General features: G+C 40.8%; 1 protein-coding gene across 10 annotated transcripts in view; it reads right to left on the reverse strand.

Annotated features, from left to right (window-relative positions):
• DENND2B (DENN domain containing 2B) overlaps positions 1 to 23,400 on the reverse strand; it is a 155,082-nt gene that overhangs the window by 32,976 nt on the left and 98,706 nt on the right. For all 10 annotated transcript variants that reach the window (XM_038180497.2, XM_038180500.2, XM_072039361.1 and 7 more), the window contains 7 exons: positions 15,418 to 15,566; positions 12,548 to 12,763; positions 9,619 to 9,715; positions 8,613 to 8,657; positions 6,107 to 6,291; positions 5,325 to 5,434; positions 3,713 to 3,782 (listed from right to left, as the gene is read on the reverse strand). In XM_038180497.2, coding sequence (XP_038036425.2) covers positions 3,713 to 3,782; positions 5,325 to 5,434; positions 6,107 to 6,291; positions 8,613 to 8,657; positions 9,619 to 9,715; positions 12,548 to 12,763; positions 15,418 to 15,566 — 872 coding nt within the window. The remainder of the gene's footprint in view (positions 1 to 3,712; positions 3,783 to 5,324; positions 5,435 to 6,106; positions 6,292 to 8,612; positions 8,658 to 9,618; positions 9,716 to 12,547; positions 12,764 to 15,417; positions 15,567 to 23,400) is intronic.

Consider the following 23,400-nt stretch of genomic DNA (forward strand, 5'->3'; position numbering starts at 1 on the left):
AGGTGCTTGAAATCCAGGGGAGACCTTTAGAGATGTTGCTATTCTCAGTAAAATGGGATAGTAGAAAGATCTAATATCTCTACTATATCAGTCAATTTCCTTTTATATGAAAGCGCATGCTTCTCATATCCAGTGACCAGGAAAGATGTTAACACGAGTGCCTTGGAGGTAGCAAAATGCAACTGGAAAAAACTCCATGCGATCTATGAAAGTGCAGATTGTTTGCAGTGGTACAATAGGTCACATTCCATGAAACAAGATAATATAAATACATTTTAAAGGGATACTGCACAGGATTTGTTATACAAACAGAACATAATTGTCATTGTATCCCTTGAGGTGTTTTGGCAGGGTTTTAGACCCTGCTCCCAGAAGAGTGCGGAAGAATCTGGAATCCAAAGGTGAAAGAGGGAAAGTGGAGCTGTTTGTTCATATCACAACATGCCGAAGAAGAACAAGGCTGACAAAAAGTTCAGTAACAAACAATTGTTTTGTAAACACAGGCATCAGGACACCGAACTCTGCAAAGAGACAGAAATAGGAAGCTGGACACTACCTCACAGGGTTGGACAGATCGGTCCATCTGACCATGGAGCCTATTGCCAATGACTGCCAAGTGCTCTAGAAGGTGTGAGAAACCTCGAGCTGAACATTATGAGTGCTCCTCTCCAGGGAAGATTCTCTACAGAGTTCTCCTTGCAGCAGTTGGCTTACCTTGAAGCAGGGTGGGTTATAATGAATTCAGGATTTTCATACAGTTCTGTATTGTGCAGTATGGCCCCATCTTTCTCCTATGCAATGTTTGCTGAAAACTTCTTATAGTTCCCAAATTACGGTTAGTGTATTTGACAGAAGTTGTGGGTTGGGAATCAGACTGCTCAGAGAAGATGCTGTGTACTCCTGGGCATTAGAGCCACCCTGACTGCACTTTTCAGAAGTTGCTCAGGGAACTGCACAGACAAACACAAAAATACGCTTTAAAGCCCAAGCCTCTGGCATATGAACGGTATCTGCAGAATTCACCTGCTCCTTGTTGCCTGTGGAAATTCTGTATTTGCATAGAGAAAAAAAGAAAGTATGAACATGGCTTTAAATACAAGTATCTCACTGAGGTACACCTCCGTGAGACTGTTCCACCCGTGCACGGACATTTGCAGGGGACAAGAAATCGCTTCTCTGTGAGCGCAACTGAGCACTGTGGGGAAGGCATTTGAGGTAACAACTCCAACTCCTCTGTTTCTCCCAGCAAGGCAGAGAGATTCTGTGGGACTCAAATAACAGCAGATCTCTGCTTCTTTTGCCATTTCCTCACACAGAGAAGTGCTGAGATGTTTCTCTGCAGCTTCAAAAACCTTCTTTCTTGCTATGTCCCAGGCTGTGCCAGTTTTGGTCTCAGAGGGCAGGATTTGCCCCAGAAAGAGAACAGTTAGTATTACTCTTCTTTCCTCTGCTGGGTAGGCTGTACCAGTGAGATGAGACATATCAGCTTCTGCATATCAGGTTTTGGAACCAGATGAAACATCTTGAATTAAGTGATCTTCCAGGGCAGCAGCAGATCTGCTTTTTAACAGGCTCTATAATTAATAGATAGGTTTAGCAGAAGAGTATGTATTTTTCCCATTTTTTCAAATTATTTTTTTGCTGACTGGTTGATTGATTTTTGCCAATGGCAACAGAGGATAAAAACAATTCTCTAATGCTTTCTCAAAACACCATTTATATAGAAGGATGCAGTATTGATTTTAATTCTGAGCCTGGTATTTCCTACTGTGCTAACCTATCTTCTGCCCTATCTGAAAGTCCATGTTCTATTTTTCCCTTGCCTTTAATATAGGGTGGATTTCACAGAGCCTTAAGAGAGAAAAACATTAATCTTTCACTGAAAAACTAACTCAACATTCCTGCGTATACATCTTTTTCACTGTGGCTATTTCTTCAGTGTCAGCTTGATCGTGTTTTGCATTTCACAAACATAAGCTCTGTGAATGATTCTGAACTTGCTGACATTTCCATAAATACAAAAGCCTTAAATCACCTTGATCTGGTAGAGTGAAAACATTCCATAATTTTATTCTAGCCAACGTTTGCTGAATGCACATTATCATCCTTTTAAACGACAACACAAAAATAACTGAATTGTGCTGCTGCACTACATCTTGTTATGCTTATTTACATCAGCTAGGATATATTCTAGGTGCTCCACTTTATCTCTGAATCACCTCCTGACCAGCCCTAGATTTACTGTAACACAAGCCTTCATTGACATTTCCTTTCCACAGATCAACCCTGTTGTTTCAGCCCATGCTTACAAACTTTGTTACACAGAGTAAGCGTGTCTCTGTGATGCTACCTAAAGCAAATACCGCCCACAGAATTGATAAACAATTTTTCCATTATGTTAGTTTAAATGAAACCTCTTACAAATAGAGGACCTCCCAGACAGAGCATCTGCTCTCTGCATGACAAAACTCATTGCCACAGAGACTTGAGTAAGAGCAGGGTCATGTACCAGAAGCATGCAGAATGGAGGGTGCTGTTCTAATATCAGCGAGTTGCTCTGTCTACCTGAAACCTCTGAGAGCTATTGAAGGCAGGTGTTCCCTGCTTGGAAAGATGGGAAATTATGCCAGAGAAGGAAAGAAGGGGAAAAGGCCAGTGTCCTTTTCTCTTAGAAGGGGTATACCTATTTAACAACCTTGCAATATTGCTGCAGATACTCATTTTGCAGAGAGCATGCAAAAGTCTCTTGCAGTATTTATTATCCATGTAAGCTCTCCAGCCAAGTGCAGTCAACTGTCCTGTGACTAGTACAGGAGCTCCGACTCCCTGGCTAGTCATTCACAACCAGCTCCAAATCTATCCAACTGGTGATGAGTGTTGGCTAGTGCAGGGGTGGCCAGCTGCTGTATGCTTTGCTGCCATCCCATAAGTTCTGCAGGAATGGGCAGAGAAATGTGTGTTTAAACTGTGCTTCACATGGCTTAATAGACTTCACAAATCGTCATGTAGTTTTCTTCCCCCCATAACACACATGCACATGGCCATGCTCTCATTTTATCTGTTGACCAGCCTGTTTTCCACGTGATGAGTACAGTGACGACACAGAACTGTTGAACTGTGCCCCCTTCCCACCAACTGATTACCCCTGGTGGCAAGGACTGAAAGGGAGTCTGAGAAGCGAGACTTCCTGGCACAGGCATCATATTATTGCATGGTCCTGAAACAATGCTGATGGTGGTCTGCTCTCTGCCATCATTATGCCACCCTGGCCACTAGGAGCACATTTACCTACATCTCAGATATGCTGCAGACTGATTAGGCAGTGCTGGCAGAGCACTTTGGAGATGTAAGCAGCTGTCCAAGGAATAAACGTTACCCACAAATGTTTAGAAATACCACATTTGCCTTTGTTTGCAGTGCTGTAGTATTTCTGCTTCTGCTTGAAAGCATGTGATATAAAGAACTTAAAAGGAGGGCTCCCACACAAGAAACTTCCCACATTCTTATTGATAGCTGAAAGGACTTGGAATCTATTTGATTCAGACAGGTATTTCAAAGTCTTATTATACTTGAGCTCCTTGGGTTTCTGAATTGCAGAGTAAGCAAACCAGTTTTGTTGTAAAACAATGAGAGGCAGCCTCAAAGTTCAGACTATAGTCTTGAGATGTTGTTTACCAGAACTCTGCAGTTTGAAATGAAGGTGTGTACTTACCAACAGCCTCCTGCAATAGCCAAACCTCCGGCTCCCATCTTCCCCAGTCAGCATGAAAGAAAAGGTCTCACTAGAAGGAAGTAAATTGTCCAGATCTTACTATCAGAACTACAGCATAGCTATGAGGTAGAGCATTTTAAAAGGGATACTACCTTATCCTGTGAGAGATTCTACCCATTTGAGGGTCTTCTCTCCACCTGCCTATCATATGGGCATATGCCAGGGCCAAATTCCATCAGCATAAGAGCAAAAATGTCTTTTTTGAACAAGAAAGATGTGCTGAATTTCTTTTTTTTTCAAAATTTCATTTTTTTTTGAAATTCATTGAATTTCATTTTTTTTTTCAAAAAATGTCTTTTTTGAACAAGAAAGGTGTGCTGAATTTCAGTGACATGGCAGTCCCATTCACACTGCAGAAGGAACGCAAGAAACAGATTTTGAGAGCAGTATTCAAATGCTGCATTATCCCTTACCTTTTAGTTAGATCCTCTTTTTGGACTGTGCCTTGTTTAAAAGGGAGAACCCTAGATCTTCTCTAAGAGTAGAGAAATCATTTTCTAATCCAAAAATAACATAGATTTGTAAAATCTAGTTCATTTTATATCCTTGTCTGGGATAAGTACTATTTGTGACAGAGAAGTACAGCAACAGTTTAAGGCTATAATTACAGCACAGGCCCAGAGATGTGTTTGTGAATTTGCACATGGGCTGATAAATGTTCCTGGCTACTTTGCAAGTTTGAAATTGCTTATATTAAACACTTCTTCTTCATGCTGCAGTGCCAGGGTTTATACAATTATAGCAGAATATGCTATGGATATCTTGTTTCACAAACATTGGCTCATGGAAGTTCTGCCTAGCACAGCAGCAGCAGCAGCAGCAGAATGCTGTGTAAGCAGGGCTGCATGCTGCTCCCACCAATGTTGCTCATGCAGGTCTCTGCTTCTTCAGTGTGTTCAATACTTCACTGTTCAGGTGCTTCCAAGTATTAAATAATATAGCCAAGCAACACAGAATATGGCATGGTTGTGTTGTACGTGACATGTGTAAGCCAATAAAATGTTCCACATGCACTCTCTTCTGCAGTAATTCCTGCAGGTGAATGCTAATTCCTTGTCCTCACCAAAAGCCCATATAGACACACTCCAAATGTGCCTTATTTCACACTACACTTATCTCTCAGCATAGGAAGACAGTGCTCTTCTGCTGGCACAGAGCACGTCTCCAAAAAGTTCTTGGAACAGCATTGCTGCGAGAAAACAAAGAGGTGCCCTGAAACATTAGGTAAGCACTCTGGGGTAGATGACTAGGGCAGGTAGTGGGCAGGGCCCTGCTCTTTTTAAGATTTATTTTAAATACTTCCATTTACACTTCTGAATTTGGCCCTGAGAGGAACCTTCAAACTTCTTTTCCCTCAGCCACACAGGCCTGTAAGCCAGGCTGACTGGGGACCTTTAAAAAAAAAAAAAAAAAAAAAAAAGTAATACAGCTGCTTGAGCCTGAAGTGGCAAAGTCTCAAACTGCTGCTTCCTTAATTGGGCATCAGCAAGCCGGCAGCTGTTCCAGATGCACTCCATCAGCACTCGGAGAAGAGGAGCACCAGAAGGTTTACCTGTTGTATTCAGAGACAGGGAGCCAGTCCTTGGCGTCAGGAAAGCAGAACTGAGGGATAGCCTTGAGACGCTCCTCTGCTTCACGCATTTGCTTGGTTGGTCTTTCTAGCTGCAGGGGGGCAAAAATTGAAGTTCAATCAGTTACTGTTAGGGCCAGCTCCACAGCACCTCTCAGCAGTGTGGAGAGGGTTAATAATGAGCTCTGAAGGGCAAAGGCCCATCAGCTTGTTCCTTATTGGTGCTTTGAGAAGAGAGGCACTACCCCAGGACAAGCTTATAGATGCAAGTACAACAGAAATCGTCACTGCTGTTGTTTTTTTGTTGTTGTTGTGTGTGTGTTGTGTTTTTTTTTAATTGACTGAAACTCCCTTGTTGCACAATGTCCACTTAAAACACACTTCTATCTCAAATTCCTTTCTGCTGCAAGAACACAAGAGGAACACCATAGCTCAGCCAAAGTCTTTCCATGACTTCAGTGGGTTTTGGAACAAATCCTAATATAGCCAAACTGAGTTGAAAGTGCAATATCTAGAAACTGAATTTAAACACAATATTTAAAGCACCTACCGTTAGGCTAAACTCTCCAGCACTGGAAAAGACAATTTTGTAAATATGGAAAGCTTTCAGTCACCTTCACTTTCCTTCATAAAAAATCTGAAAGTGGAATGATTAACTCAATTTAAGAAATAGATTCTGTTAATTTTCCCACTTTACTGATCTTAGCAAAGTAATGATCTTACAAGGCATTTAGAGTAAGCTGTACATAAGATTTTTTCTTTACCTTGGGAAACTGATATGTCACTTCTGGGAGGTAAGTGTTTTTAGAGGGCTTCTTTTTCAGTGACACTACCACAAAATATTCAAATAACTCCCGTTCTTGCCATTCGATTAGCTCCAATTCCAGGGTTCGATAACTTGGAGCCCTCTTCAACATTGACTGGATGTGTACTAGACGCTGGGTATGAGCTAGCATCAAAAAAAAAAACAAAAAATGCAGATCATTACCTGGGAACGTAACGTGTATGTGTAAGCCACGGCCGTTCACAAAGGACTTTCAGTTTGCCAGTATATTATTCCAAGCATGTTCTCCTTACAAAATCAGACCTTAATACTATAGTCTCCCTCAATAATTCCACCCATAAATCAAAACTCTCTCCAAGTAGTGAAGTGATGCAACATGAAGTCACTGAAATCATTTGCAGTTCATAACTGCTGTCCTGCCAAAGGCCTGCTTTTCCTTCACATGTAAAACTACGTTATGAGCTCTTACGTGAAATTTATAATGCAAACACACTAGAGCTTCCGGCTAACACCTCTCCTCAGGCCTGGCTTGGACCTTGCTTACATTGGTGAAAAGCACTTCTATGACCTGTCCTTATACAGCACAGCTCTATGGTAAGAGCCACCAAAGGTGTACTTTCTCCTTCTCCATAGTTCCTATAAGCTGTGGAATGAGCTCCAGGGAAGGGGGAAAGAAAGGAGAGGAGAGGAAAAAAAGGTGCAAATTGCTTCTGGCAGGATTGCTTTGCTCGTGCCAATTCAGCCTGAGGAGCAGCTTTAGATTTATAGTCACATTCAGTCCTGACTGAAAGATATTCCTTGATCCAATGACTTGTCTCCAGATCTCTCTGGTGGACTAGTCAGTCATCGTTACCAATTCTGGTAGACAAGTAAGTGAAAACAACTAAGTAAAACCAGATGCCTGCATGCTTTTCCCCACCTCTTCACACCAGGATCTCTGTGCAATGGCAGACAAAATATTAGCAGTACATGTCAACCCCTTAAGACTATATTCATTGACACAGTTTGCAAAAGACAGACTCTCCCTCGTTGTAGGAAAATAAGATGTTACGAGCACCTGATCACAGCAGTAATTAACTGATAAAAATAAAAGAAAATCCCTTCATGATCAGCTGTCCTACAACCGGTTTAACAACACAAGAATTATAAATTATTTTGATACAGCACTTGGTCATGGTGTGACTTCACAAGGAAAGCCAATTCCCGAGAAAGATCCTGCTTTGTTTTCCTTGAGAGTCTCACGCGGCTGGACAGTGCTTCATATTTGCAAAAGGCAAAACCAAAGAGCCCACCCCAACAAATGAGGACCTAACAAATCCTGTTTTGTTACACATGACAACTGGATCTTTGGCTCAAGATGCCCTGAGAGCATCTGTGTAATTATAAGGTCACGTAGAAGCAGTAAGTTATAGCAACATCAGAATGAGGATCCTCCTTTCCACAACAACAAGGGGAAAAGCTTCTCAGTTTCCAGTGAAAACAGAGCATTTATAAAAGAGGCCCTGTTTTTCTTAATTGTGGGTTCTGAGTAAAAGCAACCCCCTTGACTTTTGGACACAAAGAGAAACGTAATCACAAGTGTTTTGGGGCTGGTATCTGTCTACAAAGGAGGAATAAGCTGTTTTGCAGATACTGCTGTACAATGTTGCATACAGCTTGTTTTGGGTGAGTTTCTATGTCTTACCACCACCTATTTGGAGCATATCTTTTTTCCTCAGATATTTTTTTTCCAGCCAGGTTTCCTGTATGAACAGTAAGCAGGTGATATCTGTAGCAGACAGATAAGAACACTTTCTCCTCATCTTACAACCACAGCTCTGTGCTCCTGTGGGTATTTTTTGCTCTCACTTATTAATAATACAATAGGTTTTTAGTAATAAAAGTCTGCTTTTGCTGCTTTTGACTTTCTTTTACAGTTCTGTCCATTTATCAGGACTCTTGAAAATAACAGACTAATTTACTGGCCTGGCTTAAGCAGAGTTTGTGCAGGTGCCGTGTACTGATAAAGGAATTTCTACAATTTGCAGACTGCAGACCTATAAAAGAGTATGAGAACTGCTACACTGGATCATACCCAGTATCTTGCCTCCAACAGCAGCTAGAAGCAAACACTTAAAGCAGCATATGAATAAGAAGAAAGTGTATTTATCCAACCTCATCCCTCTCAGTTTGCACCCAGTAGTTGGTCTGGAAAATACTAGCATCTGTGAAGTAGCTGACAAAGCAAATCTATCAAAGGTCCTGTTCTTCATTATCTGGCACAGTTGCCAAATCCTTGTTAGATCCTCACAGTTCATTTTGTCCTTGCTTTCCACGTTCATGCTGCTGTGTTGGAATTTTTGTGAGCTCTACAGTAATGAAGTTAGAACAGTTCAGGAAGGAAAATACAGGTCATGGACAGGAACAATGTGCAGTAGCATGAGAATGTATGTTGACAGGGTACGTGACAGTGGCTGACTAGAAGCTGTTAAAGGCTGACCCCTTACCTTTAAACCTGTCATCTGAGTCACTCTCACTCTCACTGTTCTCATCTGTAGAGGAGACAGAGGGATCAGTTAATGTAAAACCAAAGCAAACACGAACTCAGTTTATTGTGGTGAAACCGTGAAAAACACACATCTCACACTGAACCTTGTGATCACACAGGCTGTCCTCCTGAGTTTTAAAACATCTTGAAATAAACAGTGCGAGTGACTATTTAAATTATGTTTCCATTGAAATAATTTTTAATTTTGCTTGAGAACAAGAGCTTCATTTTGATGAAAATGTAGAATTCATTCTCCCTTCCAGCAAATGGTTGCACTGAACTGCCATCTATGCTAAGCTAAAGAGGTGACTGAGACATTTTAAAAATGAATTTTTACCCCACCCACTACTTTTTCAGACTTTTTGCGATTTATTTTGTTTGTTTGTTTGTTTAGAAAGGAAGTTATGTAGCACTTGAGAAGTCAAGGGAAGCCTTACCAGCTTTGTCTGGGTAACACTTTTAATCAGCAGAATTCACCAGACCAAGAGTACCATGCAAAAGTAATTTTGCAATAAGATGCATTTCTGAGGCGTACTTGTATTAAACTTCATTGTACTCCCACTACAAACACAGCCTGAATTTCTTTCAGGGCCCATGCTTTTCCAGAAGCAATCCAAAGCACAGGCTGAGTTATATTCAAATATTCATGCCAGGAAAAAGCATGAATGAATTAGAGAGTCAAATTGTAATTCTGGACAAAACTTAGAGATGCAAACTACTGAAGAAGTGAACTAAAGAACAGGCTGAGTAAGCCTAGCTGGTCACAAGATTAATTGGATAGACATCAGTGATAATATGGTTTATTTTTAGCTTATCCCCGTTTTTCTCCTTTCACAAAGTTATCATTGTTCATACCAGAAAGTTCTAAATAAAGCTGAGCCTGAGGTACATGCAAATGAAAGACAGGAACCTGTTAATTCTCTAATATTCAAACGGATCACTGAACCATGATGCACGTGTTGTACCTCGCAGGGACGCTGTCTCAATATTGGACATAGAAAGCTTCTTCAATCGTTTTTTCCCTCTTTTTGCACTGTAGATGGAATTGATTCTTTGGACAAGCTGCAAAATAGGAAAGTGAGAAAACAGTAAGGCCAAACATTTCCCTGCTATGAAACTTTTAATTAATGGATTTATCCAAACAATTTGACCATGGATTATAGGTCAGCTGGATGCCATTAAACCATTACTAGTTCAAAGTGCAACTCTCTTATTTTTAATCCCATTGTTTGAATCACTTATCTTGAATCTCACTACCTTACCTATAGATAGGTATTCGTAAAGAAAGTACTCAGAAACCAAAATCACATTTTCAAAAATGACATAGGCACTTGCAATAAAAGCACAATATGACTGAGGATTCAAACGCATCTGTTATCCTCTAACTACCTCATTTCTCTCTCAGATAGAAAAAGTTGACTGTAGCTTTTTAAAGCCTTTTTAGGTACAGAGTAACCTGCTGCTTTAAAGCCACATTATATCAGCTGAGGATCTGGCCCATATGGACTTCTCCTCCCTTCCCCTTCCAACTTGTGCTGTACTTACTGACCTTCAGAGGTTCTCTATCTATTTTCTCCTCTCTTACCCTTATCTACAAATGTGTTTTAAAATGAGCTACTAGTGCTGGCTAAAGCAAGCAGTTGCTGGAGTTTTAACTCCTGCTAATCATCTTTATGACTTCCCTCAACAAGACTAATCCATATAATAACTGCCTATCCAAAATAATTTGAGATGAAGGAAAGTATTGATGTTTAGTGACTTTAACAAGATGTTGGGATTACTAAAAATTACTAATTAAACAATATATTATTTCTGAAAAGTCACAAATATGAAGCAATTAATCTTTATAATGGTTCATAATAGCATATTTCATTCCATAGCAGCTTTACTAACAGAACTATCACACAATTTGCAAAAGCTGTTTTATTTCAGCTTGCAGAGAGAAATAAACTCAGAGAGAGAAGCGAATTTGCTATAGACACAATAGAAAGTCAGTAACAGAGCACAGACTAGTACAAAATCTCATGCAGTCCCTCCAACAGTTGAATCATGCTGACTACGTATTTTATCAGGAGTGCTATTTGAAACATATACCTATTTTTTATGGCAAATTTTACAGTTACTGCACAAATTCTCTTTATGCTTCTACTGAGCACAATAAGAACTAAATAAGGCCCCTCTCTCCGTTTCCAAATGCACACCATTATGTGGTTGGGTATTCGAGGCATAATTACCAGAAGGAGAAGCCCAAAGTAGCTGAGGAGGGGAGCCAGGACAGCAGACCAGAGGAGGTAACCAATAACTAAACCAAGATTTGTTCTGGGGAAAAACAGGAGGCAACCAGTGAGGGCCCTTACTGGGATTTTGTGCTCCCTTCGCTGGGCTGCTTAGCACTTTGTCTGCTTGAGCTGCTTCACCAAGAGTAAAACACCTGCATGGTGGTGAAGAAAGCCCTTCTTTTTATATATATTAAAAAAAAAAAAAAAAAAGCATTTAGATACTGCTTCATGAAGCATCCCTGCTATCTTCTCTTTGTGTTGTGTATCTATGCAGGCATGGGGCAGTGATGCAGGACAGGGGTTTCTCAGGTTCAAGTCTTTAATAACTAATATTATCTCAATAAAAACATGAGATTATCCACTAATACATGATTCCAGAAGTTAGAGCTGTCAAAGGCAGAAGTTATCATGAAATTTATGATAAAACCATAAACATTCATATGTTTACAGCATAATTTTGCGTGGGGAGATTGTCTGTTCCTTAAATCTGACAAAAATTAAAGTTGGGTACAAAACTAACACCCAAACTTTCAAAATTTTACTCGGAACCAAAGTACACTACTCTGTAAGCTAGAATAACTTCCTCCAAAGATGTACGCTCATTTGTGCAGTAAAATAGTATATTTCAAGAAAGTAAAAATACAGTAAATATTAAGGGCATAATGTTAATTTTCTTCTTTGCTTCTGGCTTAGGCAGAATTTCAAACTAATTGACAGGGACATAAAAATCTCTCCCCAGTCACAGTATTTACAGCCACATACTTTAAAATATACTGTTTAATAAGAAAAGGAAAGAGCTGAATACAGTAAAAATTGCCTTTGTTCATAAGCCAAAAATAAATATATTGGCAGTTCTCTCCCCTTTGTTGCTATTGTACTAGGAAAGGCCTGGGTTTTGTTTGGTATGCTTTTTTTTTTTTTTTTCCAGGGGGTTGTGTTTCTTTGTAGGTTTTTTCCACATTTCATTTTGAATTGGAAAATTTGAACTCCTTGCAAAATAGAAAATCAGTTTTTGCTTCAAATCCTTCAAGACAACAGGGTTATGAGGATGGGGTAAGCTGTGAGTAAATGCAGAGAAACATATTAAGTCAATAATAATTGTTTTCCCAAAACCAAACAAGTGATGGGAAAAAAAACACACTTCAGATGTTGCTCCACATTATAAATAATAATTGGCCATCACCCATGCAAAATCATAACGTTAGGTACACAAAATGCTCTGGCCCACAGAGCTTAAAGAAACGTATGGAAAACAGAATTGGCTTAAAATCAACTCATTGCAAAGATGGCAATCAGATGTTTGCTACTCTTGGACCAGTGGAGAGCTATCCAATTTTAGAGAAGGGATTTCACAGTAGGGATGTGTGTAAAAAAATGAATATTTTTGGCTCCCAAGAGTTACTGTTTCTGTTTTGATCTCAAATTTCCTTTAGGATGCAAAAAAAGAGCTTTTCTATGGCTAAATAAATAAATAATGGCTAAAGGTGGGATAGAAATTTGCAGGCTCCTGCAGACAGGTGACCTAACCCCAGCATAAGCCTTGTAACTGAGGCCTTGCGTTAAGTTTTATCTCCCCAGAGGACAATTTGTTAGGACCATATCATCCCGACAGTACCTTTGGGATCCTCCTGGCCCGGCGTGTAGACAGTAGCTCACTTGTGGTACTCAGGCTGTCCTCATTGAGGCTGGAGGGGGAAGAGGGAATGCCAAGCTGAGCCAGCAGCAGCATGTCATCGTGGCTGTGCCGCTTGGGTAACCGTGGTAAGCGGTGGCTCTTCCTTTCTGACCAGTTCCCAACACGCATAGACTGGCTGCTGGGCTTCGAAGGTAGCTGTGGGAACAAGAACAGCTTGAGCTCTTCCCCTCCTTGCCAATGTTTAGTGCAGAAGAAGCTCTTTGTGAGCGAGTGGTAGCTACGCAAGGACATCGCACTATTGCACCCCATGAAGTATGTGCCAAAAGAGGGTGCAAGGTCAAACTGAAGAAACAGGGGTCAATATCTAAGGCTTTCTCTAAATTTCACAGAAAACAGTAGACTGCATTTGGCTTTGGATTTCCATGCGCCCACACCACATTAACAAACACCATGAGCATTCAAACCTAACTTAAAAGTCTGATGGACATCAAAATAGTGATATGATGGGCCTCACTTGCAGTGGTGAAAATCCAGAGTGACTACACTGAGGCTGCTATTCCTCCTAGAGAAATAAAGTGGAAAATCAAGCTGGCTGAATTTCCACCATGTCAAGATGCTTTAAGATCCATCCTTATGCAGAGGCTGGGTTACAGCTTTGTTCTGCCTTCCCAAGGAATTCTCTTTAAAGGACAAATCAATTATCATTGTAGCAAGGAAGGCAAGATCTCACTGGTGGGAACAGGCATCAAGTAACGTCTATCTTAAAAAAAAATGGGGCTCTCACTCTCCTGGAACAGTCCTCAAAGCAGCTCTGCCCAGCTCTTGGGAAGGTTAATCCGCAGGCTGGCAGGGTCAGGTCTTTGGGTTCTCTTTCCAGCTTCCCTATGATGCAAGTGAAGGACAGACTGCTACCCGCAGTAGCAAATGTCCCATTTGTTTTACTGGGAGGGTTTACCTACTACAGGGCCATACAATCTGGGATTAAAAGTAGGTGTTTCTGTATGCGTGGGTTTTGCATCACAAACACATCATCATCAATAACACATTCTTTTTCTATCTGATGGCTTTAATAATTGAAAACAACAAAAGGGAAAGAAGAAGAGATTGGGATTCAAAATGACCACAAGCCAGTGTTCCTGAGGTCTCTGCTTACCACAGGTTTGCACGCCAGGAAAATCTGCAGCTGTCTAGAAATGAAAGTTCTTTTTGGAGATGATTGGTGAAAGCCTGCTGACCTTCTGATCTCTTCCATCTTGTTTATCATCATCCATGACTGAAGAGTCATGTTGCTAATCCAGCTATGTTGCTATGCTGGAAAAACTGGGTGATAAATTGTTGACAAAGCTGCCATTCTTCAGGAAATTGAGACCGTTCTATTTCTGGTCATCAGAGAACTGCCCAGGCTCAGAGCTGACCTGCTCTTAGTGTCCCTTTGCTTTATATATCAACAAAATGACAGCACAATTATGGCAGGACTGACGGAAACTCCTGGCGGCGTTTCAAAAAGAAGCTACCAGAATAAAGATAGCCGTGTTGCGTAGATACCAGAGAATACTTATTCCCTGAGAAACTTTACAGGAGCAACTTTAATCTGTATATTCTTTGATCACCCTGTGTAAAACACCAGCAGTGGACAGTATCTTACCATGGACCTGTATGGGTGCTACCTCCACGGGGACATCTTTTTGGACCATCTAAATGCTATCACGATTCCTTTTAATACACGGAGTACAGCCAAAAGTAATTGTTCTGCACAGTATGCCTCTCACTACAAAGTCATCCTCATGGCTGTAGTTTGTTTCTCCTTACTCTGCCTGACTAGTCACTTCCCACTTTTTCCCTTTTCGGTACCTGTGCTGAAAATACTCCTGTTTTACAACTGATGGGCAAGGTGTCTGCTAAGAATCCTGGTGATGCTTTTGTCTCTGGGACTGTGGTGCTCACACGTACCCAAACTGAATAAGCAAAAGAAAACATATTCAGTTTTGTTCTAGGTTACTTTACATGACAAAAACGTAGATCCTCCTGACCTTTTTTTAACTGCAAATTTTCTGTTGATTCAGTACAAAACAAAGTTCCGTTAAAAGGAGCTTTGAATCGCAAAATTAAGTATGTGATAAATTTATGTTTTTCCTTATGAACACAATGATCCCATAAACAGCATAGCAATCTAGCATTTCATAGCTTTCACAGCAAACACACTGCTTTGGAAAATTCACCACAAAATGGAAACTCTGTAGAGTTCCCGGTGTTTTATTTTATGTTGCCAACACAGCTTATACAGCCTTGTTAAATGCAGACACTCAGGTTTTTCTAATTATTTTATTATTCATTTATTTACTAGGGCAGGGGGCATACTTTGCCTTCTCCATCTGACAAGAAACCATGCCATGCTACATACTTCACGTTAGCAAGCCACGAGAGGCCTCACATCATACAGGAGCAAGATTAAGAACCTGACTTTCTCCCTCCCATCCTACTAAAAGCCCATCAAGCAAACACCGAGGAATTCACAAAGAGGTGTAACCACACAAAGGATTTAGGGCCAGACTCAGCTCCCCAAACTGGCAGAAGGATTCTGCCCATAGCCACGTGGATGCCCACAGCCAGCGCTCATCAGGGCTGTTCCAAACAGCAATCAGCTTCTGCAGTGCAGTGCTGAGCCTCTGCATTACAGCTGCCAAGAGCACCGATGTGTGGGTTTGATCACGTCCTTTTTCCAGAGACCCTTTCTCGTTCGGTGCTGCTGCTCTTCCTCCTGTGCCACAGCTGATTGTCTCGCAGCAGCTCTAAGGAAGCTGTGAGCGCAGAAAGAAACGCGACTCGCGCGCTGCGAAGCCGTGCATTACCTGGGGAGGTGATGTGTATTTCCTGTCCTGCGGAGTCCACATCCTGTGCAAAGAATCTAGGGAGTTCTCGGGGAGCTGATGGGATTTTCGGCCCGCGTGACGGCCCTTCAGCTCCACATCCTCATACGGGTTTTCCTTGGGTGACTCTCCTTCACGATTTTTTTGTGTGTTTATTTTTTTTTTTTTAAGAAAAGAAAAACAGACAGGAATGTAAAATTAAAAAAAAAAATCATGTGAACCGAGTGAAAGGCTTTAAGAAAAGCTCCTCAGCTTTCAGCATGACTCATCCCTCTCGCTGCAGCTGGAAGTATTTGGAGGAGAACTTGGCTATGAGGTCGACATTTTTTTTACTTTCCTTTTTTTTTTTTTTTTTTTAATAAAACACAAAGATTTCACAAGACGTGCTTCTGAGCATCCGCAGCTGTGCAAAATTTATTGATATATAAAAACTAAGGCACATAACTACTTTAAAGTATATCAGTAGATTTTATAAATCTATAGCAGCCACTCAGAGGGTGAAAGGAATAGCAATAAATAACTGTTCTCAACATACCACCCTTACACACGACAAGACTACTTTTATGTGATGCTACCTTCATTTTTCTCTTCCCCTGTAAGAAGGCAAAGAAAGAATAAGCAACTCAGCTCAGCAGTGCCAAGAGAGAAGATTGGAAAACGTAAAAGATGAGGGAAGAATTTCTGCACCAGCCATGCTACATCCTCAGGGTGTTCTTTAAAATATATCTCACCTTCTGACTGAGCAGCTATTCATCTCGACTTACATAAAATTTGTTTTGCCCAGAAGGGTACTCATCCTGCCGGTAATATATGGAGGCTCGAACTGCTAATCACTAAATATGAGATAAATGAAAAAATACATTGAAAAGCAGACTGCAATCTTTGTCTTCTCAGCCTTTGAAAACCAGAACCAAAGTTTACAGTATAGATCTCAATGAGCTCCAAAACCCTTTGGCAGCCATTTCCATCTAAGGACTGGTGGAGCAACTCGTCTTCGCAGAAATACTGAACTCACTAAACCTCTCACCAAGCTAAGAAGCACAAAGGGGAAGGAACTCCACCAGTAAAATGAACGTTTTGTATCCAGTTCAGACAACACATAATCAGCAGCTGGCTTAGAACTTCAGGATTTCACGCACGGGGTCCTTCCAATTTTCCGATCACCTCGCATAGGAAATCATCCCACCCAAGTCATCTACTCAAATTCTCAAATCTACTCAAAAGGTCTGCTTGATCTGTCAGTTATAGCGCTAAGAGCTTGCAATTAGCAAGATCACACATTCACACGTAACCAGTAAAACCAGGGGTCTGCTTCAGAAGTGCATCATACCAAGATTTCTAGTCAAAAGTAAGCACAAGAGTGAATGTTTTCGCATTGTTTTAATTAGCAGCCTGAATAACTGCTGCTCTTGAAGAATGTTTGAATTGGCAGTCACAAGCTATTATTTCATCCAGAGGGAATCTGATTACAGAGGTTGCACTGTCAATAGTCAGTCCGCACGCTGTATAGAAAGGATGCCTTCAGGTGCATGAAATACTTAAAAGAAAGACGCTTTGATGAACGCAATGGATGGGATAAATCTGAAGTAACAAATATTCTCAAAATAATTTACAGCTACAGATGTCCTAGGAGGACTATAGAACTGATTGACTCCTTCTGCAGGAAGAAAAATAAATAGACATTGCACAGTAAATGTTACTGTTAGATGCTACAGCTTAAGATATGACAATCACAACAATACAGCTCATTGGACGGTACTAGCATAATAAAATTTCTTGTAAGCCCAAGTCAAGTATAGGTCAAGCAAGCATTTTAGAACAGATCAGCAGATTTCAAAATACCCAACTATATTGGACAGTGGTTAAACACACACTTCCTTGAGAAAACAGATTACTAATGTTATTACATTAGTCTGCATATTATCCAAACTTCTGAGAAGAAACAAGTTCGTCAGTTGAAAAGAAACCTTTTCTAAATGGTAAAGCGTTTAAAAAGCTTAGGGTGATTCTCCTTCCCAGACACTATGTAAAACAAAATAGCTTGAATCCAGCTAAAATCAGCATTACAAATGTTGATCTAAAATATTAAGTATAGAAACGGGCCCTGAGAAGTCTTGGACGAGAGAAGAAGGAGGAGCAAGAAATAATGAGCAGAGGCTGCTTTTCTGACTCAGATTGTCTACCAAAAGAAAGCTCTGGCCAAATTCCTCTTCAGTGTAACACGGAGGTCAGTGGAGACACCACAGGGATTTTAACCCTTTCCCTAGAGCTGTGTGAGTTTCTTCAGATGACTGATTTGCCATTCAAGAGCACTTACTTATTTTCATCATTTGCATAAAAATCAATTTACTTCAGGTCCTTTTTTTTTTCATTTTGAAACAATGTCTTGAGATTAAATATGCCACTTTTTTTTCTTTTTTTTTTTTTTCTTTTTTTTTTTTGTAAGAGTAACCTCTTTCCCCAAGAAATCTCTGATAATGAAATAGTCTGATCAGTCTGAAACAACCTGTTTTTTTTACTGGTTTGACACTTGAACCAAGTGTTTTGTTCAGCCAGTGAACTAAAAGAGATAATTTATTTGTGTGGTCTTCAGCAGTTTTCAAACCTGAGACAACCACTTTTTTTTAGGATGTGTGCTCTTCTTGGTGGAAGAGACACAAAGGACCATACATGCAAAAAGAGTGCCAGGCAGCACAGACAGACTGGGTTCTGGGAGGGCAAATTACAAGAAAACCAAGACTGCACACAAGCAAAACAAATGCGTGCGGATTTCCTAAACTGCCTTAGAACAGCATTTATCCCCATCCCAGCGCACTGTGACTGCCTTCCACAGGCACATAGACCAGGAGACTGGTGGGCACCCACAGGTGTGGATCCCACACCAGAAGGAAGCTTCACGGAAGGGCTGTGGTGGCAGCAGCACGAAAATGAGGAAGATTTCCATACAGCTGGGCTGGCTCCAGAGGTTTGCAGCTTTGACCTCAGCATTTCTCCTCAACAACATCACTTCTCTAATCCCAGAGACCAAGGCAAGGAATATTTGCAATCTGCAAGCTGTAGTGCTTTTGTATTCATTTGTATTTGCTGCAAAAGGAAAACACATTTACAGTGAAAAAGCAAAGAAATGTCCTTGTTCCTTCCATACGATGTCTCTACTGGAAGCCAAGACAGATCGGAAGAAAGACAGCGTAGTGGATAGGGGCCATGCTTGTCTTAACGAGGCTGATCCAATTGCTGCAGAAGACAGGAGCAGACTATCACTGACTTCAAAGGAAGCTGAGTCAGACCCCCCCAGCGCATATGGTCACAGTGTTTGTCAAAGGTTTGCTATTTCATGTCTCTGATCACCAGCCCTGCTTCCAGATCAGCTCCCTCTACAGGCTTTTTTCTTTTTTCTTTATTTTTTCTCCACGTTTCCTATTCTCTTGAATTCTACGTACTGAAATGCTGAGTTAGCATGGGACATTTATCTCCATGACATTTATCTTCACAAGCTCTTACGGGCAATTTAAAGATTGGTCCATAGAGGAAAGAAAAAAAAAAGGATAAAATAGCCAGGGATCTTTAGAAAAGCCAGGAGGAATGTAGTGCCTTGATCTTAAGCATTGAAGAGTTTCCTCCAGCGGTTGCAGTTTCTCAGTCCGTGAGGCTCTGCGAGTCCTGAGGCAGCACACAATGTTCCTCTGCTCAGCCTCTCACACGTGGCAAATGGGAAGCAGAGGCAGGCGCAGCAAGCCTGTCTCATGCTGAGAAAGGAGTGAAAAATAAGACTGAAGGGGAAAAAAAAATACAGGCAGACACTTCTCTGTAAACGACAGAAAGCAGGGAAATGCTTAATTTTAGATGGCAGAAACAACTGTCAGAGAAACCACATGGTTCACTGAGTGTAACTACTTTCTTTTGCCCTACCAAGTAGGAAGAAACAAGTATCAGGTATATAGTAAGGAAATGGCTCGTCAAAAAGCTCCCATGCTTTTTAGACTTTGAAAGACAGGCTAGGGTCATAGAGAAAGATAGGGACACACATTTCCCTTATCAGGGCCTGCATCATCATTTTGTACCAATCATAGATTTGTCTTTTACTAACCAGTTATCCGGAGACCTACTGATAAGCATCTGACTAAAAGCCCAAAGCGTTTTCAGAGAAAGGACTAGCACAACGCTGCTGGCAGAGGTGCATTCTCTCCAAGTTTGCTTCAGCTCCACAGCAGCCCAGCAGTTCCCGTTTCCCCCAGATTCATCTAACCATTTTGATGCAAGATGATGATCTGATGGAAAAGAATGCGGTATGATAATATGACAGAGGATAATGTGGCATGTGGTGATGGGATTTTACTGGAAACATCAAGAGCCCCAGCTCACTCTTTTTCTAACCCTTTTCTATGTTTACTGGAAGAACTTTGCGAACGGTCTAATTTGAAAGCGATGTCAAGCAGGAATGTCTTCCAAATGGACCTCAGTCATCATTTCTGCAGCTCTTGGCACACTTAATGGAGGGTTCGGTAAAGCAGCTAAATCGTCCCATTTGTTACATGACATGCACTGTGTCCAGCTTACATCAGAATGCAAAAACAACTCATCTGTTTAGGAGAGACAAGGTGCTTTACCATGCTGTTTTGAGAACTGGACTCCAGAGGGAAGGTTAAATCACCCACATTCCCTACACACTCAGGATCCTGCTTGAAGGTTCACACCTGCCTATTTTAACTGCTCAGGCACCCACCTGGGTTAGGCTGCCCTGACGTTTTGCTTAATAATGCTGATTTGAGACATATTGCTCCATCTCCTCTCTTATGTGGTCTGATGTGTTGTGAAATAGCTGAGAGACCCAACTCGGGCCATTTTCAAGTCTCTGGAAAAGACTGTACTTACCCAAGTACAGCAAGAAACTGTCCTCCACTAATTTCAAGAAGAGCTGCGTATGCCAAAAGCAAGATATTTTGCTTCCTGAGTAATAACCTGAACATAAGACTTAGGGGGAAACAAATTTACTCTAAATAAATAAATAAACGAAACAAAACAACAACAAAAAAAACTTTTCTAGACCTGGTACCAATCTGACAGGTTTGGGGCTTTATAATGGTTTATATTTCACCCAGGTCCCTGACTGTGAGGAAGGCCCATGCAAACCCTTAGCTAGCTGTCCTGTTAGAGTGCAGAAGCAAATAAGAAAAACCCCAGATCTAAAGACCTGTGCTCTTTCAGAACCGAAACTCTACAGCTGAATCCCAGCTTTAACAGGAAAACATTTCAACTTTTAACTTTGCATATTAACTATGGCATTACTTAGAGGAAAGTTGTTGGTGGTTTGTTTTTGTTTTTGAAGCCCCATGGGAATCTGTGCCAGTTGCTTGACCCTAACACCTTTGACTGGCTTTCCTCTTACCTAGGTTACCTGTCCCTCTTTAACCCATCTGCCCAGGCAGAGGTCCATTTCTGCTGTTGGAGCCAGCTTGGAAAAATCACTTCCTCAGCCAGAAGGTATTTGTTAGGCTCCGTCTTCTACTGTACATCCTAAAACATCTGCTGAAAAAATACCTGCATTTAATGAACAAAAGAGCCTCATACTGCTGACTGTATCAGCCACAGAGTTAAAGGAGGGAGGCATGACTTCCATGAGAGATCTAGGCACAGCAGCGGGACCTGCCACCAAGCCGTCCTAACACAGGTTTTGATACCAATTCCCTTGGCATGCCACCAAACTCCTGGCAGAGGCCAGGCCAGGCTATACCTGGCTGCCATATCGTAGTGTGCCCAGTCTTGGTGTTCCTAGGGGCTCTGCTGCCAGGGAAACACCAAACTTCCCCAGGGCAGGGGCAGACACTTGCGCTCCTCCTCTTAGGAGTTTGATGGGCAGAAATAAACTGAAAGATAGATTTAGAGGAGATTCCCACCTGTTCTACTGTGTCCAGCACTCTGATGAGTTACATATGCAGTAAGAATGCTTCCCCTGTCAAAGCAGATTTCCTCCTCCATATTTAATTTCAAAATTGTGAATGCAATTTCTCTTGCAAACACAAACCATAATTCACATGTTTTTACTAGATTTTCTTTAGACAAACTTGATATTGTTCCCTTAACCTTGCTTTCCCTTTACTTTCCTTCAACTTTTTTTGTGCTTTCTTCTAGATGTCAGGTGAAAAATGCCTCAGAGACAGCAGAGATTAAATAACAATATTCAACTATCTCAACTGTATTTAGTGGAACAGACTGGAATACTGAAACCATATGGTACGCATGACAGGAAATACTGTTGTCCACAAACACAGCAGAAGCAACTGTCTCAGACATCTCTTAATACTATGATAGTTTCTTGAATTTGCACAAAGCCAAGTATGGTTTCCCCTACTGGATTCATAAAGCCACATCAGTTTTTGTCTGATTAAAGACTCATTCAAAACCACAAGAAGCAAAACAATGTGAAGTTTACTATGACTGCCACATTCCTGTGAAGGCTAGTACAGAAGATGAATGAAGTCCACATGGTTCCTTGCACATGGAATACAGCTCTGATTAATATTAGGAATGTGTATGCCTTTATGCCGTTGCTTTTTGATTAATGCAGAATGGATCATTATGTTCCAATCCAGTACCTCTCTTGAACTTAACATGCAGATATTTTATTTATTAAAATGTAATTAAATATTACAAAATTAAACAAAGTCTCTGGTTCATTATGTCCACAGATTTCAAAGAGCAACAATTTTTGGTTTTAAAGTACCTTAAATAAAAAGTCTTAAAGTCAGCTCTCAAAATAACAAACTACCCACAGCACTTCATCATTGTCCTCACCATTAAAGAAGGAAACAGTGTAAGGGCACCAGGAGAAAGATAAAGGTTTTGTGTGCATGTGCATCAGATGATGAGGTCATGTAATAATCCCAGAAAAAAGTTACTCCACTCCTAGTACCTATGTGCTTAAAAGCTGCATTTTGATAATTGGACTAGCCTGCGTGAGAGCATTCAGTACCCCACACAGCACCTTGTAGGTGTTTAACATTATATACACCTTTTTAGACGGTGCTCTCTGATAGATGATACCTCATTAAAAGTTTTGATTCTGTGGGTGGTGAGGGAGATTTTATTAAATTTATTGCTACAACGACAATATTTGAGCTACCTACAAGCATTTAGGGAAGGATATTCAACCAGCTATAGAAAAGAAAAAAAAAAAGAGAGAGAGAGAGAAAAAAAAACCCTACCACTTCTAGGACAACTGTTTGCAAAGAAAATACAAAGCAGCGGTGACAGAGTTCTTTCTAGCTTTGAAGCAGACATAAGTCTATAAAATAAACTCGCTCTTACAGACACCTGGTTTACATGAGTACAAGAGTGCTACTTAGAGACAGGGGTCTAGCACTAGTGGTATAAATTATGCAGATGTGATATGCAAAACTACATTGGTTTCTTTAAAGCCAGAGATCAAACTACTTTGGCTTGTCTTTAATCACATTTGACAGTTTATAAGAATTACACTGAATTTTTATTCCCCCCTCACTGCTTGTATTGAATGAAGTGCTTTGGAATGAGACTGTTAAAAAGTAATACAAAACAATGAAGTTCCGTGTTTGTCCACAGATCAGAAATTTTGCATTCTCTTCCCACTGCCCTGACAAAAAGCCCAAATTATAATTTGCAGAAAGCAAATTTAGAGTTCCTGTGAGTTGGAAGAGCCCACTGTCATTTTGTTTCATTGAACCCAAGATTTCTTCTCATTTGAAGACAGATTCTTACTAGTCCTGCACTTTTTTCTCTTTTTTTTCTCTTTTTTTTCCTTTTTTTTCTTTTTTTTTTTTTTAACAAACCAAAGCAAGGAAAGCAAACATTACACTTAAGATGTGGCAGCGTGTCGGTAGTCCCTGAGCAAAGATGAGCACTGTAACACACAATACATCGTCAAGTGTGGACTGGACAGTGGTCTGGCTGTTCATGGAGAAGGCTGATGATCATATGGAGATGCTCTCC

Source organism: Anas platyrhynchos, chromosome 5, assembly GCF_047663525.1.
Source record: "Anas platyrhynchos isolate ZD024472 breed Pekin duck chromosome 5, IASCAAS_PekinDuck_T2T, whole genome shotgun sequence".
NCBI lineage: Eukaryota > Metazoa > Chordata > Aves > Anseriformes > Anatidae > Anas > Anas platyrhynchos.